The following is a 15,521-nucleotide window of genomic DNA, read 5'->3' as shown; positions in this document are numbered from 1 at the left end:
AACTCACTCAGCTCTGAATAGATAAACTCCATTGGAAGTGAGAATAGAACCTGGTACAGAACCCATTGCTTTTTAAAATAATGGGTTTACACCAAGTGACTTCACTGGAGAGAATGTCTGCCCATCTCAAATTCCTCCTACCCTCCCACTTCACACACAAAAAAGTACCAGCTTATAGTTTATCCGATAAACAACGTCTTTAACCTCCTGTTCCATCTTTTGTCCCTGCCTTACATTTCTACTCTTTCCAACTTCCAGATTCAGAAGCTATACGGATAGTTTCAAGCAAAGGATAAACTGTTGTTTATACAGACTCTCATCTGGAAAAGAAACAGAAATTTAACTTGAGGTTTCAAGCATCTTTGCCATCAGCTTATAGAACAGTTCCTAGTTCTGTGGAGCCCGTAACCATACACTGAACAGCAAGCACAGGAACAGCCCCCCCAGGTGGGGGTTCAGACCCACTCTGACCTGGTACACAAACAGCACTGCCCTTGGATGGGCCCTACGCAGCGGGTGGGAGAACAGAACGCGGGGCAGTCCTGGGCAGAATTCTTCACCTGCCTGTCCTGCAAAGGTAGTGTGGACTCAGCTCCTCTTGATCTCAAGTTCTTTCTTCCAGAGTCGGAGTGCTCTCCGTTTCTAGTAAATTGAGAGAGAGATGGTCAAACGGTTATCCTGTAAAGATACCTGGGGCAGCTGCTTTAATACAAAATATTCAATTTAATTAACATGTATTATGTGTAAGCAAGTGCTTCCAATCTTCAAAACACTTCATCACATCATCAAGCCTCTCTGTGCAGAGGTCGCTGGTAACACCAGTATCTTCGTGCTCTTATACTCACCATTCGTGACGGAAGGATTCAAGGACCAAATCCATTTCTGAATACAATCCATCAAAATTGGGAGTTTTGCAGATTGAAAACTTCACTCTTATAAAATCACCTTTGCAAAAAGACATAGCCTTTCTTATCACTTTTCCATGTCCAGGCCCACTGCTCTGCAGCCGAGTTACGTTACTCAAGAACACAAGCTGACGGCAGCTGACGTATGTACTCTGCCTTCTCACCCACGCTACAGCACAAGACCTTTGAGCATCCCGAACGCTCTGACCCGAGTTCTTCAATGCTCAGAGTATTCCAACACTGAGAGGTTAGAAGGTTTTGGCACACTCCAATGCTACATTACTAAAAAGAAACTTGTGCAAACAAAATATAATTTGAATCTCAGCGAGACCGAAAAAACAACACTAAGCCCAGAGAGACAGGAAAACCTACTGAGCCAGATCTTCCCTTCGCTTGAGACTGCACTATAGGAATCCTGCCTTGTTTCACTGTTCAAATTTCAGTTTTACACAAACAACTGTCCCCGTCTGAACTAACTTCTAAAATTACAAAGAAAGTATAAAAGATGAAGTCATAAGAGACAACTGTAATAATCTATTCTGACCTCCTGCACACACCACACAATTTTTCTAAATTAATTCCAATTAAAGCTAGAAACAACCTTCAAAGTCATTATTAATTTTTTCATCAAATGCAATGGAGATCCTATCATTTCTTAATTACAAAGCACTTTTAATGGCAATTACTTCTAAAGAACGTACAGGTTCTACTAGTCCTGGATACAGGGTGCGAGCATCTGTGGCGGGCAGCATTCAGCAGAACGGATCACAGCTGGCACGCACCTGCTCTTCCACTTGGAAACACTCTCTGAACTGCAGAGCAAGCAGACAAGCTCCAGGCGAGGCGAAAGCTGAGACCATCTCTCTCAGAAAGTATCCGACACTGCAAGGCACAGAGCTCCTGAACTTCCCTCGAGTTAGAGATGGCTTCAATCGCACCTTCCAAATTGTCACAAGCGCTGAGGAAGGAATTCAGGTCCGAAGCTGAAGGGATTAATCCAGTATCTGGTTCTACTCCCCCAAGGAAAAATGCTTTTTATTTAGAAAATACACTCTTCTCTCCAATGTGATCAAAACAACAGCCAGTTGCATCTATTAGACCCTTATTAGAACTAAATGGGAATACGCGAGCGGTTAGACATACTCAATAAACACGGCTTCCTAGCCAGAAAAGAGACAGGGCTCAGCTGCAGATTTCTACCTAGCAACCATTCCCACGTCGGGAACTGAAGGAATTTTCTCCCTTTCGGAAGCCTTGCTGCAAGCTCATGACAAGACCGACGTCTGCCACCACTAACTACCGTTAGTTTAAGCATACTTGTATTTGCCACAGTTTCAGTAAACGTGTAACCCAGTGCTTAAAAATCCATTTTAATGATGTTTCTAAGAATAATCATACTCTGCATTACAAAAGAAAGCGGTAAAAGGTACGGCTTTTACATATAAGAAAAAACTTACAGCAAAGGCAAAGAATATCTTAAACCCAAAATAAAGCTATCGTGTTCCCTACAGGGAAGCTCCAGGTGCGTGAGATCACTCACGCAATTCACTTTCAGCACTCACAGAAAAAGCCAAGACGGACAGTCAAAACAGTTACTCTGCCTCGTCAGCTTTACACGTTCCACTGCCAGCCGCTTAGCGATAAAATTACAAATATACAGAAAACAGAGCTGCTACTGCACTGAAGCGACACGCACAACCAGGAACAAAAATACATAACATAATATGCAGAAATTACATGTTTTCAATTAATAAATGCAGAATTACTCCCACATTCCACTCCGTCCTGAAACGGGCACTCAACATGGTAACCAAAAAGGAAGACGGCTGGCATTGTACTTCATAGAGCGGGCAGGAGACAAAGCCACATGGTACTCACAAATTTGGACTCGCTCTAACCCTACAAACTGTTTGCTGTAGAATCATAATTAATACATGGAAACATGTAAAATTAACAGTTAGGTACAAGTTCAAATGAAAGCAGTGATGCTAACGAAGGGTGTCATTCCAAGCCTGCTGCCCAGCTCAGCCGTCTAACCTCAAGGGCGTTACCAATAACCAAGCAGTAAAAGTGTTTTTCCGAACAGCGGGACAGGACATCAGGAACACAGAACACTGTCGTAGTCACTGCAGCGTTAGGCTTCTGAGCGCAGACATGCTCGACTTAGTGACATGCGGTACAAACACAAACGCTACAAACGCTTACTGCATGCAAACAGTCCCCGGACTACTTCACTTCATAATTCCTAAATCAAAGTAATACATACATACGGATGGAACACGGTTTCTATTTACATAAGCTTTGAGAGGAAAGGACACACTAAATCATGACTGAATCACCAGCAGGAAATTGCATTTCTATATAATTTAAGCCCTCAAAAGAGTATTTCTTGCTAAAAGTCCTTCATGTCAATGAAATAGTTTGTAAACATTGAAAATGTACATTTATACAATCTACAGTCTCAGCAGGAAATAAATCTCAGGCTTATCATCACAGCTGGGTTCCAGCTGCAGAACAGAATTGTGTGTGTACAGCTGGTCGCTACAGCCGTAGTGCAAAGCGGCGCACGCACCCTCCGGTATTCCTCGGCCCTCCACGTCCTCCCCGGGGAAGCCATTCAGGTACCTGGCTATGTACGAGCCCGTTGAATGTCTGTTGATGACATGAGGAGATGCTGACGGCTTGTTCCGAAGGACAACCCCCGCTACGCTACTTGTGTTGGAAGATTTTTGCTTGCTGGCTGCCTCCTGCCTTTCTTTGGCACGGCTGGCGATATTTCGCACTCTGCTCTGGCTTCTGGATGAGAGTTTTCTGACCAGCGCCTTCGGGCAGTCTTCATCAATCTGCGTGGAGTACAGCGTCTCAGGGCTGTCCTCCTGCTCCAGGGACACCAGCTTCCTCAGCTGCTCCGTCAGAGCATCCGCAGAATGCGGTCTCATATTCTTCATGGCAGCGAGTTTCTTGTCTCTCATGCCTGATGAGATAAAACTTCTACTTATGTATTGATACTTACTTTCAAAATTGCAGGAAATGTCCTCTGATGTCAAGTCACCGAGACTCTTGGATTTGCAAGGGCTAGTCTGTCTGATGGCTGAAGGCGGTGGGAAAGCCAAGGCGTTTTTGAGCACCGCTGAGTGCACGTTGAGCTGGGATCTCTCGGAGGTACACATCACATTTTTCTGCTTATCTAAATGATGACGATGATACAAAAAGCCAACGTTTTCCCATGTTGGAAGAGGGACCTGACTCCCCGCAGTCCTGAAGTTCTCCGAGCAGTCCAAGGCAGCAGCACAGAGCTCAGCAGTTGCGCTATTCCCAGAGGTCCTCTCACCACCACGCCCAGTATCCGGCTTTTGCCTCAGTTTCAAAGGGGAAGCCAGCTGGCTCATGTCTTCCCTTTTGTACTCACATGCAGTTACCAAGAGATCTTGAGAATCCCCATCCACTTCTACAAGACTGCTGCTTTCGGAGTTTTCACCAGCGGGAGGATCAACAAGTGTCTCCTCAAAGATGAGGCTACTGGAAGCAAAGGGACTGGCAGACTCAGGGGCTTCCCAGCTTGTTCCACATTTCCTTTTGGGATTTGCATTTAACAAAGAGAAGGGTGAAGGACAAGGACAGCTAGGCAAGTTATTTTCTATACTGTTTAACTTTTTCTTGCAAACTAATTGACTGTGGGTCTTGCGTTCAGAGGCTGTTGTCAGGGTTGCCTCGTGGGTAAGTGTGTACACAGAATAGTCTGCAGTCTCGGGGCTGGAGAACACGGTCGTATCTGGAGTTGAGAACAAAGGGCATTTAATGGATTTTGTGGTGGCAGAGCTGTGCTTACAGGGACCGTTCAGATCGGCAGTCAGCACATGCGGGTGTGCAGCCATCACAGTGGAGGCCTGGCTGCCAGCGCCATGGAGGCCCGAGACTGCAGTAAGATTAGTTTGCTCATCCGTGACATCAAACTGCCCGATCAGAGCTGAGACAGCGCTATCCATCTCGCTCTCGTTCGCCAAAGAAACTTCATCTATAAGGCGAGAAATGTCACTGTCTTGCAGGGTTAAAAGGGAGTGCAAATTGGGAAGATCAGAGCCGATGGCAGAAGATATGTCAGTTGAAGAAAGAGGTGCTACAGTGCTTTTCTTGATGAGGTCATAGTTGTGGTTTTCCAGCTCTACTTTTTGAGAAAGGGAAGTCCCCACAGGAGTTCTTTTCTCCTCCTTACACCCTTTTGTGTCATCTTCCTTTTTATTGTCTGCACAGTTTTTGTCATGTGTTTTTTCTGTGGAAAGTTCAGAATCAGCATCCTGCTTTAGAGGGACAGTTCCATCAGAAAGATTATTTTCCTGACAGCCTATGAGGTGATTTGTGTCGGCTACACCGCTTGCAAAAACTGAATTTTCAGGTTGCTCCTGTAGAGGTGGTACTAAGGAGTCAACTGTAGTCTTCTGGTCATTCTCCTTCTTAAACCGAGATGTCAAATTCGAAGTATTTGCTGTTTTCTCAGAACATGGACAAATAGATTCTTCCAAGCTTGTTTTCTTCTCATTTGTGTTGTCATCACTGTTGGCTAAATTAGACAAGAAACATATTAGTTGCATACAATATTGTGTTCTGTTTATTAACAACTATTTGTCCTTAGACAGACAAATGGAGAACGCAAAATTAGGTACAATTGTGACAGAACTTAATTATGGGGTTGTGCAGGTTTAGTACAAATTATCTGAGTGACATGAATAAATGGAAAAATACAACTGCAAGCACTTCATTGAAACTTCCTTTGGATGTCTATTACATCAAGCGCGTGATGTAATATTTGTTGCAAATAATGTCAATGAGGTACCATGGCGTAGCTTGCACAGGGTATTACCTTCAGCTGTGTTCCTAGTCAGATTTGTACTATAAAGAAGCATGGCAATAAAGACAGAACAGAACAGCTCTGTTAAAAACATAACACTTTGAAACAAGACGCATGCTTAAAAGAGCTGAGTAAAAAGCATCAAGGAGATGGACCCCAGACTGTATTTTACATGTAGCTACTGTAAAATGTTACATTTTAAGGATTTCATTTTCGATCTTCTACCAGGATATTGTATTCATGAGAGCAAGATTTTGAATTCCATGAAAAATATGCAATAGATATTTTCTCCACCAAATCTTCTTACTTGTCTTTATAAGCCAAATTCAAACTCCACGGCTCACTCCTTTGGAGCTGGGAATACAGAATTAAGCTTGGTATAATATTTACTGTTTCTAACATTTGCTAGAAATCAGGTACCCTAGGAAGAAGCGAGAAGCCCCGATCATTCATTAACAGTGACTGAACCCTCCCCGTACAGTAAGAGCTATTTTTAATGAACACCACATTAAAAGGCTGATCTCCAGCCTCTGAAAAGTTCCCCAAGCTTTCCAGTGCTCCTCAGTAAGGATGGAAGGGACGTACATTTCTTTGATTTGTAGAACATTTTTTTCTATAAAGAACAGGGGACAAGATGGACGGCACACTGTCCACTTGGTGTAACTGAGACGGCAGAGATACGCAGCCATAGCATTTTAGCAAGAAAGATGTGTTGGTCAGTCAGCCCTTTCCATTCTTCATGGCATCCTGCCATAGTGAACACTTCAACAGGCCAGTACCTCCCTGATGGTGAAGTCATTTCCCAACCTGAAAAATGTGGGCTGAACTTCCTTTCTGAGAATACCCAAGCCCGTTCCTGTATGTGCAAGAGGCTGCATTGTACCTTTTCTTACAGGTAAGTGCCTCCACAAAAAAAGGGCCCAAGTTTCTATTCTCTGCGCGCACCACTAAGCCTCGGATGGCTCTGCAGCACAGAGAAGGGAGAGGGTGCCTTGGGGACAGGAGGGGACTGCATTGGGAATTTTATCTTCTTCATGTCTCATTTTATATCTTAAAGCCTCACGGACTCCAACGGACAGGATCTAGTGCTCTCACAGTTAGAAGGGGCAGGGTTCATTCCCTGTGACAGTGTTTTAGGTCATCTCACCAAGGTCTGCGGTTCCTGCAAAGGTTATTTTGCTGTAAGTGAATACCTGTGACCTCCAAACAATGCGGAAGTTACTCCTAAAAAGAATTTTGTGTCTTTGTAGCACCTTTAGGAAGAAATATCCAAGTAACAAATTACATCTGTTGCAAAGAACAGCTGAGCTGTATCCCCTTAACAGGCTTATCTAGAGGACATGTCGGTTTAAAATACAACGTTTCAGAGTTTACTTCTTTTACTAGAAGTATCTTTTTTCCTGTCTGAATTTTCTTTTCAGTGTGGTAGAAAAAAAAAATTGGTTTCATTCTGCTTGCTGTTTCTCCTCATTAACTTCTTTTACAAGGCGATCTGTTCTCTCAAAGCCACTGTATGCATGAGGACAGAGGTGGCTCAACAACACATTCTCATCTGTGCCTCGCAGTTCTCCTATTTTGGGTGGCTCCTGTAGTTGCTGGAAGCTGCTGCTCTGTAGCTGAAAATATCCAGAGCAGAGGCAGCATTTTTGTAACCCCCCCAAGCCAAGAGAGGTCCTTGGTTCTCTCTGCGTCTCACCAAGGAGGACAGACAGTGGTTCGGGCCATCCCGCGCCAGCCGAGGAAGAGCCCCACGGGACCAGCTGCAGAAACGCTGCGCTGCTCAGGGCGAGCGGAAGCCGAGGACCTGGGTAGCCCTGCAGCCTCACGGGGACAGCCTGTATGACTGCACATGCTCTTCCCAAACAAAAAACAGCCCCCAAAAGCAGTACAGACACCCTTGGCCAGAGACAAGCTCAGGGCGGAGGCAGCAGGTCTCAGGAACTGCAAGCACTGTATGCGAAGCTTTGTAGGCTTACTTAAATATTCCAGTCGATAAAATATTTGGCAGGTCAAACACACTAACTTCACTGTAGTCAGGGGAAAAACTGGATTTCCAAACAGGACTGTTATTGCAGAATACACTTAGAAAAAGGCTATTTTAAGGATTAAATTGTATCGTGTATCAACAATATAAGACCAAGTTTTTATCCTAACATATGCTTTCCATATAAATCTATCAAATTAAGTAACCTAGGTTAAGAGGAGAATATCAAGACTGTTGGATACAAAGTTTGACCTACTTTTACCCCTTCTGCACCTATCTGAAAGTCTGCATTAGTCTTTACACACACCATTTCTGAAAAAATATGTCTTCCTCTTTGAAAATGGGGAGAGAAAACCCACCATGCCAGTAGCTCTGTTTCCATGAGTAAAGGGACAGTAACGAACCAGAAACTGATGAAGCATAATTGAAGGTTGGTTCTTAAATTACAAAAAACTTTGCAAGTGTCCTTTCAAGAGCACTTCCAGAAATTATGGTAATTCATTTGCCTAGTTTGGAGAGGGGACAGCTTTCCAAGGTGTCACGTATCACAGGGTTTAAGGAGCTGTTAGAATACTACAGTCTAAAGCAAAGGCAGTTTTGCTCAGTAACTCTTATTCGAGTGGAATAAAACTTCTTGCATGGAGACTGCAGAACTAAGCCTTTTATCTTACCAGATGCGTTCTCTTTTCCTTGGGCGTCTTGGGCGCTTTCATCTTCTGGGCACGGCAGCCCTACAAGAAGGTATTTGTCCACGGGCATAGAAGCAGGACGTGCTTGCAAACTCCGGCTTGTACGCCTTACAACTCCTTCTTTGTCTTTCAAGTCTACTGGTTCAGATGCACTGTCTTTAATTTCAGTAGCTTCCAGAAAACCCATCTTACTTTTCTTTCTACCTTTTGCTGGTGCACTGGCTGTGCGCCGGAGAATTCGATCGCCTATCGATCGCTTCCGTACATAGTGTGCACTGGTTTCAGCAGAATTGTGCTTGGGGTTCTTGTTAAACAACCCTCTGAGTCCTATCAGCTGCTTACTCTGAAAGGAAAAAGAATAACCAGAGTTTCGAGTGAGTTCAGAGTATTATATAACGAGCACAATGAAAAGGGCTGCTTTCAGAGTATTTATGGATGATGAAGACAAAGTTAAAAATGCAGCAAAGCAAAAATTCACACCAAGCAATTCACATCTACTCTGACCAAGGAACTATCAGCAGAGTCTCCATGAATTCATGCATGTCTGTATTTCTTCTCATTAGGATGGCAGCCTGCCACAATTACAAGAGAGGTTTGCTCCAAGTCTCCTAATCAGAGATGACAAGACTGTAAGAAGTGTGCTGCCGTGACAGGCTACGCATTAACTTGGAGTTTTATGCAAGGGCTTCATCAAAGCAATATTCCAATGTCTCAGAGTCTGAATGAAGAATGATGCAAGTTTGGTAGCTGCAGATCATGCGATTAGGAACGATTCGAGAAATCTGCGCCCAGCAAGTGCAACGTGCATGCTAATGAAGTCTACCTTTGTGGCTCCTAGAAAGTGCAATATTGTGTAACTGGGATTGAGGATTAAAGGGCTCCACTGAAAGGCAAAAAAATGCAAATACATTTGGCTAATTTTTTCAAGACTGTGATACAAGCAAATAAGGTACATCAGTTGTAAACATAAGCCCTCTACAGCAAATCATTTAAAACTATGTGTTAGTCTAACGGCAGTCTCAGAAACTTGGCCCCATATCCTCACTTACAAGGATACAAACGTGCATTCAGCCTTTGTTTATGCACTGGAAACAGTAATATAGCACCATTAATGCAAGCATTAGATGAACAGATCAAGCGATACACAGATCACATCTCAATAGGTCTTCAATTCCCTCCCCCCTCCTTTTATCATATTCTGTCTTCCCGATAAAGCTACTCTTTACCATTTTTCTTGACTGTTCTTTGAAGAGCACATGAGTCAAGAGCAATAGCCAGGCAGGCTCCCCTACAGGCTATCACCAAAACTGTGTGTGATTTCACACACGTACCCAGACACGTACATCTACATATACACTGCAGATGCATTCCAAGCTGTTTACTACTGCTTCTCTTTTTAGGCTGATTTAGGAGTAACGAAGTCTACCCTGAACACCAGAACCTTGTCTTTGTGCACAGAACATGCGAGAGTTAGGCACGGGTCAGTGCTGTTCCCTCCACCGCCTCACCGCTGTCCTCCCTGGCAGGAGGAACACTCGCAGAGGCAAGGGCAGATGAGTACATTGAAACGCTGGTCCTGGCGCCGAGACAAGGGTGCCAGCAGTGAGACAGACATCTAAGTGGTTTACAGAGCCATCATTAGATCATTCAGTGATCTAATGGGATCAGTGAGGATAACGGTAGTGGAATTAAATGAGGACCTGGACTACGCCAAATCTCAGCCCCAGGCCTTGTCTGCGTTATTTTCTATCTCTGTTCCACTGAGCTTTCCTTGGGTTCCACTAAGCTTTCCTTGGTAATCTTGCAGAAAAGCAAAATGTATGCACTAAAACCGAAAAGATTTAAAGCTTAAATTAGGTGCTAAAAATAGCTTGTCAAATACCATGTTCGGGTGTAGTTACAGTTCTCAACGTTTACTTCTAAAATACAATTAGTATAACACACTGAAGAAATGAACACACTGTACCTAGACGTGACCGTTATTAGGCGCTGACAGTAGGAACATTTGTAAGTACACGCATGCTAAGAGTTCCTTGCAGACGACCTGCAAGGAACCCCCCCACACTACGAGCTACACCCCTCTGCCTCCTGAGCGCTCCAAGAGAAGCGTGCCTGCGCTGCTGCTGCGGGATCTCAGCTGGAGACAGCCAAGGGTTCTACAGGACATGGGTGCGCTGCAAACGGGTGCCCTGGCTCAGTGCTCCTCAGAGAAAACATTAAAATAAGGAATTGCAGTTTGCTTCCTCACGCATGCTGGTGCTTAGCAGTGTGTGTAGATGCCTATACAGACAGAAGTGTAAATGAAGACATCAAGTTGAGGGCAATAATCAGACATTGTGCTTTTTCACTGCTCTGTGATCTGAATAATTTGTTTAAGCTTTATTACTGATCAGTGCCAGAGAGCTGGGTACTGCTAATCCAATGTGCAAAATGCCACAAACCTAAGCTGTAAAAATCACTTAGAAACCACACAAATCCTGTGAGGTTCTGTGGTACATTTAAAACCCTTTTTATCAGACAAATTAAAACAAAAAGCATCACAAGAGGTGTAAATTTCCAGATATACCCACCTTTCCATAGATCTCATTAATGGTTATATGAACAAATATGGATGCTTCTGTCAGTCCGTCCAAATACACATGACGGTAACCTAGGAAAACAAAAATATTGCACCACAAATAATCAACAGTTTGCATTTGATGCACAACTGGCAGTGACTGTCTATAAAAGTGAAACATATTGTAAGCCAGCTCATGCCTTTAGTAAAACCTATCTTGTGTTCCCACAGGTTTTCCGAGTCCCCCAGCACAAATTGCCTCCAAGTTCTAAATAAAACACCAGTAGCAATTTCCAAAAGCACAGACACCCAAACTCCTTCAGGTAGTGGTGAACATACCACCCTGAGACATCAGGAGAATTCTCCAAGCTCACACACGAGCTCTCAGAGATCCTATGTTGATAACCTCATCTTCAACTCTACGTTCGAAGGTGTTTGTTCTCAGTTAGATCTCTAAGCCAAGGAAACGGAGCGGGACTAACCAGGCACAAGGCTGCTGAAGGCTAGAGTTCTCTGTCCAACAAAGTCTCGCCCAATAGGGTCATGGTCCCAAACCAGAAATCGCACCAAAGCTATTTCAGGCATGTGGACGGTAAAAGTGAGTGTTTCCTCCCAAACAGGATTAAACCCTGGAAAAAAACCAGAAATTTTCAGAAAAAAGTCCATAGCAAGTGCTAGCCTCAAACCTCATAATGTATAGCAAGAGGCATAAGAAACAAGCAGATCAAATACACAAATGAATACCGATTACTTATTGCATATCTAGATCTGTCTCTTGGACGGCTTTTACAGACAAAATGGTTTTGGATGCGTAGCCGGCAGGGATACCAGGGCAAGCTGTTGTTTTGTAAAACTATGGCAGGCTAAAGACAGACCTTTGAGAACTGACGGCCACCTCTCCTGCTGCAACAGACTGTACCCCTCTGTTATTCATCCTTCCCAGGAAGGCTGAGGTGGCTGTGATCTGCCTAGGACATGATTTGGTTTTGTCTCACTTGAAGTTATATACGTCTTTTATATCAGCTTAAATATATAGAGATCTATATATATGGAACTTCCGCATAAAGGAGATTTAAGACCAATCCAAGACAAAGATCTTGTGTTGAACAGTTCTTGTCCTTCACCTCTTGCTTGTCTGTCTCCCTACACCAAAAATTCTGTCTAGAAAGCAGAACTAGTTTGTTAAAATACAATAATTTGATTTCATCAGGTAGAAAGCTTTGCAATTTAGAAAGCTACAACAGATACTGAATCATTTATAATTACTTAATATTTTATTCTAAGAAGAGGAAATCAGCTAGATTATCTTACCATTGTCATCAACCACTCTGGTTTGATCTTTACAGCAGTCAACAGGTAACCCAATAATTTCCACCTCAACAAACGGATCTATTATCTGATTTTTAAAAACAAAGTATTTTAAAAGCAAGGCAATCATACAAGTGAAGGTCAGTTTTTAAGAAAATTCATGCAGAGAGTTAATTCAAATTCATATGAGAATTCAAAACCCTTTGATTCACATGGATTTTCAAGCAGCACAACTATGGGAAATGGCTTCATGAAGTGTAAGTTGATGCGTGGCTTGTAGTCTCAAGAGCTACGGCCAGCCATGACTGATTTTCAAAGAAGTGAAGTAACCCTCAAAACACAAAATAAATTGGTTCTTAAGCATCATATGTAGAATACAGACTCTGGGGAAAATGTAGTATTTAATTACCAAGAGTGTGACAATATCTAGAATTTATTGGTGTATTTAAATAAGAAGGAAGTTTATTTGAGTCACACGCTGCCGTGTGACTCCAGGACTTCTCACGGAAGCATTTGTTGGTATCAGAGTATCTCACCTCTCCTCTGTCTCCCAACATCGAGTCGGGAGGCTTAGGTAGCTGCTGCCCACTGATGATTTTCAGAATAAGCTGCTTTTTAGGACTGGCAGGAAGTGGATCAGCAGAGTAGGGGTTGAATGTGCCTGAAAGATGGCAAGCAGTGAGAAGTGTAAGGGAAAAGATACACAGAATAAATATCACCCCGCAAGACGCATACATACAGCCAGAATTCAATCATAAGCAAGTAACTTACAGACTATGGAGCAGCTGTTAATGAATTTAAAATCCCATTCAATTTTTTAATTTTTTTTTTTTTTTTTTACACAAGCTTTACTGAGCTGAGCAGTCCTTGTTTACAAGACAGAAAGGACCCCTCTAATAGCAGGGGTTTGCAAGATTATGACTCCTCTAGGAAAAAAAAAAACAAAACATTATTCTGTAAAGCAGTAGCTTCATAAAAGTCAATAGTTATACCCCAGATCAGCACTCCAATCGTGTTTCTTGCACAGCTGCCCAGATGTTAACAAGAACAAGCAGCTAGGGTTGAGTAAGCTGCTTCAAGCAGCAGCAGCGCCTGCTTCAAGTACCTGAACTCCCTCTGCCATTTCTTAACTACCTTCCAATCAACACCACTGCTTCTTATGGCCGTGTTAAGAAAATTACTGACAGATGTAGAGGCATAATCACATCCCAAAACACAGAAGGCTTGTCACTGCATAACTCTGAAAGCCACTGGCTGCTGTTCTAACGGTGCTTTAAGGACTGAACCAATTCCTTTTAAAGAGAACAAAGTTCCACTGCCTCGCTTGAGAGCTGGACCGAGTCCTGGATACTTGGTCCTGGCCCACCGCACACCTTGTTCTTCTTGCTTGCAGTCGGCTATCTTAGGACACCCTTTCCTTTTTTTAAACACGTATTAAGATGGAGCCCTCAAAATACATCTATGATAACAGCAAGAGACTGTATGCTGGTACTTACATAGTCTGGTAGCTAGACACCATTTTTTTTTTAGGACAAAAAAGTATATGAAATCTGAAGTAAAATAAGCTTATGAATTTATGGAAATACAAAAGATTCTACATATGTTCTTCTTTTTCATTCCTGTGTCTTAGCAACTTCACCACGTAGATGTTTTCTGAAAGGCTTGACACTTACAACAATAGGCGTATAGTTGGACATTACCTTTGCACATCTGCTGAGGTTTGAGGACATAGCCACAGTTGCCATTTACCCTAAACTTTGCATCATTTAATTGCATCACACGTCCTTCAGATTGGTAGTTTAGTGCCACTGGAAAAAAAAGACTCAGGTGTAAGATATTTACTTAGTACATACACAAGAAGTGGGAAGTCAGTTACTCATGCAACACGTACCTAACTGGCAACCAACGTTCCAGTAAGGTAAAGGATTGAAATTGCTGGAGTCGATCCGATAGGCCGAGGGATAGACCCTTGTAAGCTGTTTCTGGTTGTAAAGCATGAACTGTTCGGCTTTCTGCTGCACTGCTTGGTGGGCTCGCGTTTCACTGAAGGACAGCACGTTTCCCGTTGATCCTGTGTGTATTGTTAGATCAACAAACACGTTACAAAGCAATCCCAGGGGCCTGAGCTCAGACCTCAGTCTGCACTGGCATTAATCAAGGGGAACATTAGATTTAGTCCAAAGTTACAGCGATAGATTGTCTTTTGTCACACACAAATCATGTACGCTGCACAACTGAAGGGCGCCAGTCTCCCCTTCCAGGAAGGTCTTTTGTTCTCCCCTCGAGTTTCCAAGACTCACAAGGAAAGCCAATTGGATTAGCCAATTATGCTGGTCGCTGGGGCCTTTTCTCCTGCAGAATCCCAGACATGGTTGCTATGAAGAATCTACAGAGACATCTAGTAATGGCAGCGTGATCAAAAACTACCTTACTGAACGGCTTTGCAGCTGGGGGAAGGACGGGCCCAGCAGGGCTCTGACACTGCTCTTGTCCTTGTAACACTTTAATAGCAGCACTCAACCCATTTCTCTCTCACAGAGGTTTCTGCAAACTCATCCTTTCTCTAAACACTCCAAGCAAGTCTTCTCTCCGAGCATTTTCTCCCCGTAGGTAGACCCCCTTTGATCATTCTGCCCTCTGGGGAAAAGACCGCCCAGAAGAGTTTCCTAGGCAAGAGCACCCAGCTCCGAGGGAACTGTTAGACCAACTCAACCGTCCCACTTCTCCATGCCCGTCTCTTCAGCTAGGACCAGGAAAGTACGAGGTCTGGACAAAAGGCAGCTGCAGTACCGTGCTCTGATGAGCAGCCCCCACTTTCCAGAGCGCCAGGAGCCACCAGACAGGTTCAGCAGTACCCCCTAACTGCACGTGGAGCTGCAGGCAAAGCTGAGCTGTCTCTCAGCTCAGAACAACGACACTAAAACTCTACAAGACTACATTCTTGCAGAATTTCTTGAACTGTTTCTCCACACTACTTTCACACTCCTTAATTTCTCCCATTAAATTATATTAAATTAGAAATTAATTTTACAGCAATTACAGAATTTCACACACAGTTTGTTCATGTACATTCAGCGAGTTTTCCCACAAATCCCTCTGCAACTTTCTCGATTGCCATTTTGCCTCTAACACGTTCAGTGAAGCGACTGCACACTTTCTGAACACATAACACATCTATTTATCACAATTCAAATCTATCGCGTTACTAAACGCTACTTAAAATTAATAATGT

At 43.3% G+C, this 15,521-nt stretch overlaps 1 protein-coding gene across 5 annotated transcripts in view; it reads right to left on the bottom strand.

The window, feature by feature from the left end:
- Nucleotides 1–2,254: 2,254 nt before the first annotated feature.
- PLCH1 (phospholipase C eta 1) overlaps nt 2,255–15,521 on the bottom strand; it is a 66,027-nt gene continuing 52,760 nt past the window's right edge. For 2 of the 5 annotated variants that reach the window (XM_086754355.1, XM_086754354.1), the window contains 9 exons: nt 14,181–14,360; nt 13,990–14,097; nt 12,826–12,950; nt 12,293–12,377; nt 11,464–11,610; nt 10,995–11,074; nt 9,248–9,307; nt 8,407–8,767; nt 2,255–5,463 (listed from right to left, as the gene is read on the bottom strand). In XM_086754355.1, the coding sequence (XP_086610481.1) occupies nt 3,359–5,463; nt 8,407–8,767; nt 9,248–9,307; nt 10,995–11,074; nt 11,464–11,610; nt 12,293–12,377; nt 12,826–12,950; nt 13,990–14,097; nt 14,181–14,360 (3,251 nt within the window). In that variant the 3' untranslated portion in view covers nt 2,255–3,358. The remainder of the gene's footprint in view (nt 5,464–8,406; nt 8,768–9,247; nt 9,308–10,994; nt 11,075–11,463; nt 11,611–12,292; nt 12,378–12,825; nt 12,951–13,989; nt 14,098–14,180; nt 14,361–15,521) is intronic. The other 3 variants (XM_086754357.1, XM_086754356.1, XM_086754359.1) reach the window with 2 other exon arrangements.

Source organism: Chlamydotis macqueenii, chromosome 9 (genome assembly GCF_036417535.1).
Source record: "Chlamydotis macqueenii isolate bChlMac1 chromosome 9, bChlMac1.mat, whole genome shotgun sequence".
Classification (NCBI taxonomy): domain Eukaryota; kingdom Metazoa; phylum Chordata; class Aves; order Otidiformes; family Otididae; genus Chlamydotis; species Chlamydotis macqueenii.
Note: the sequence above shows the minus strand (reverse complement) of the source record. Positions and strands in the feature narration are given on the sequence as shown.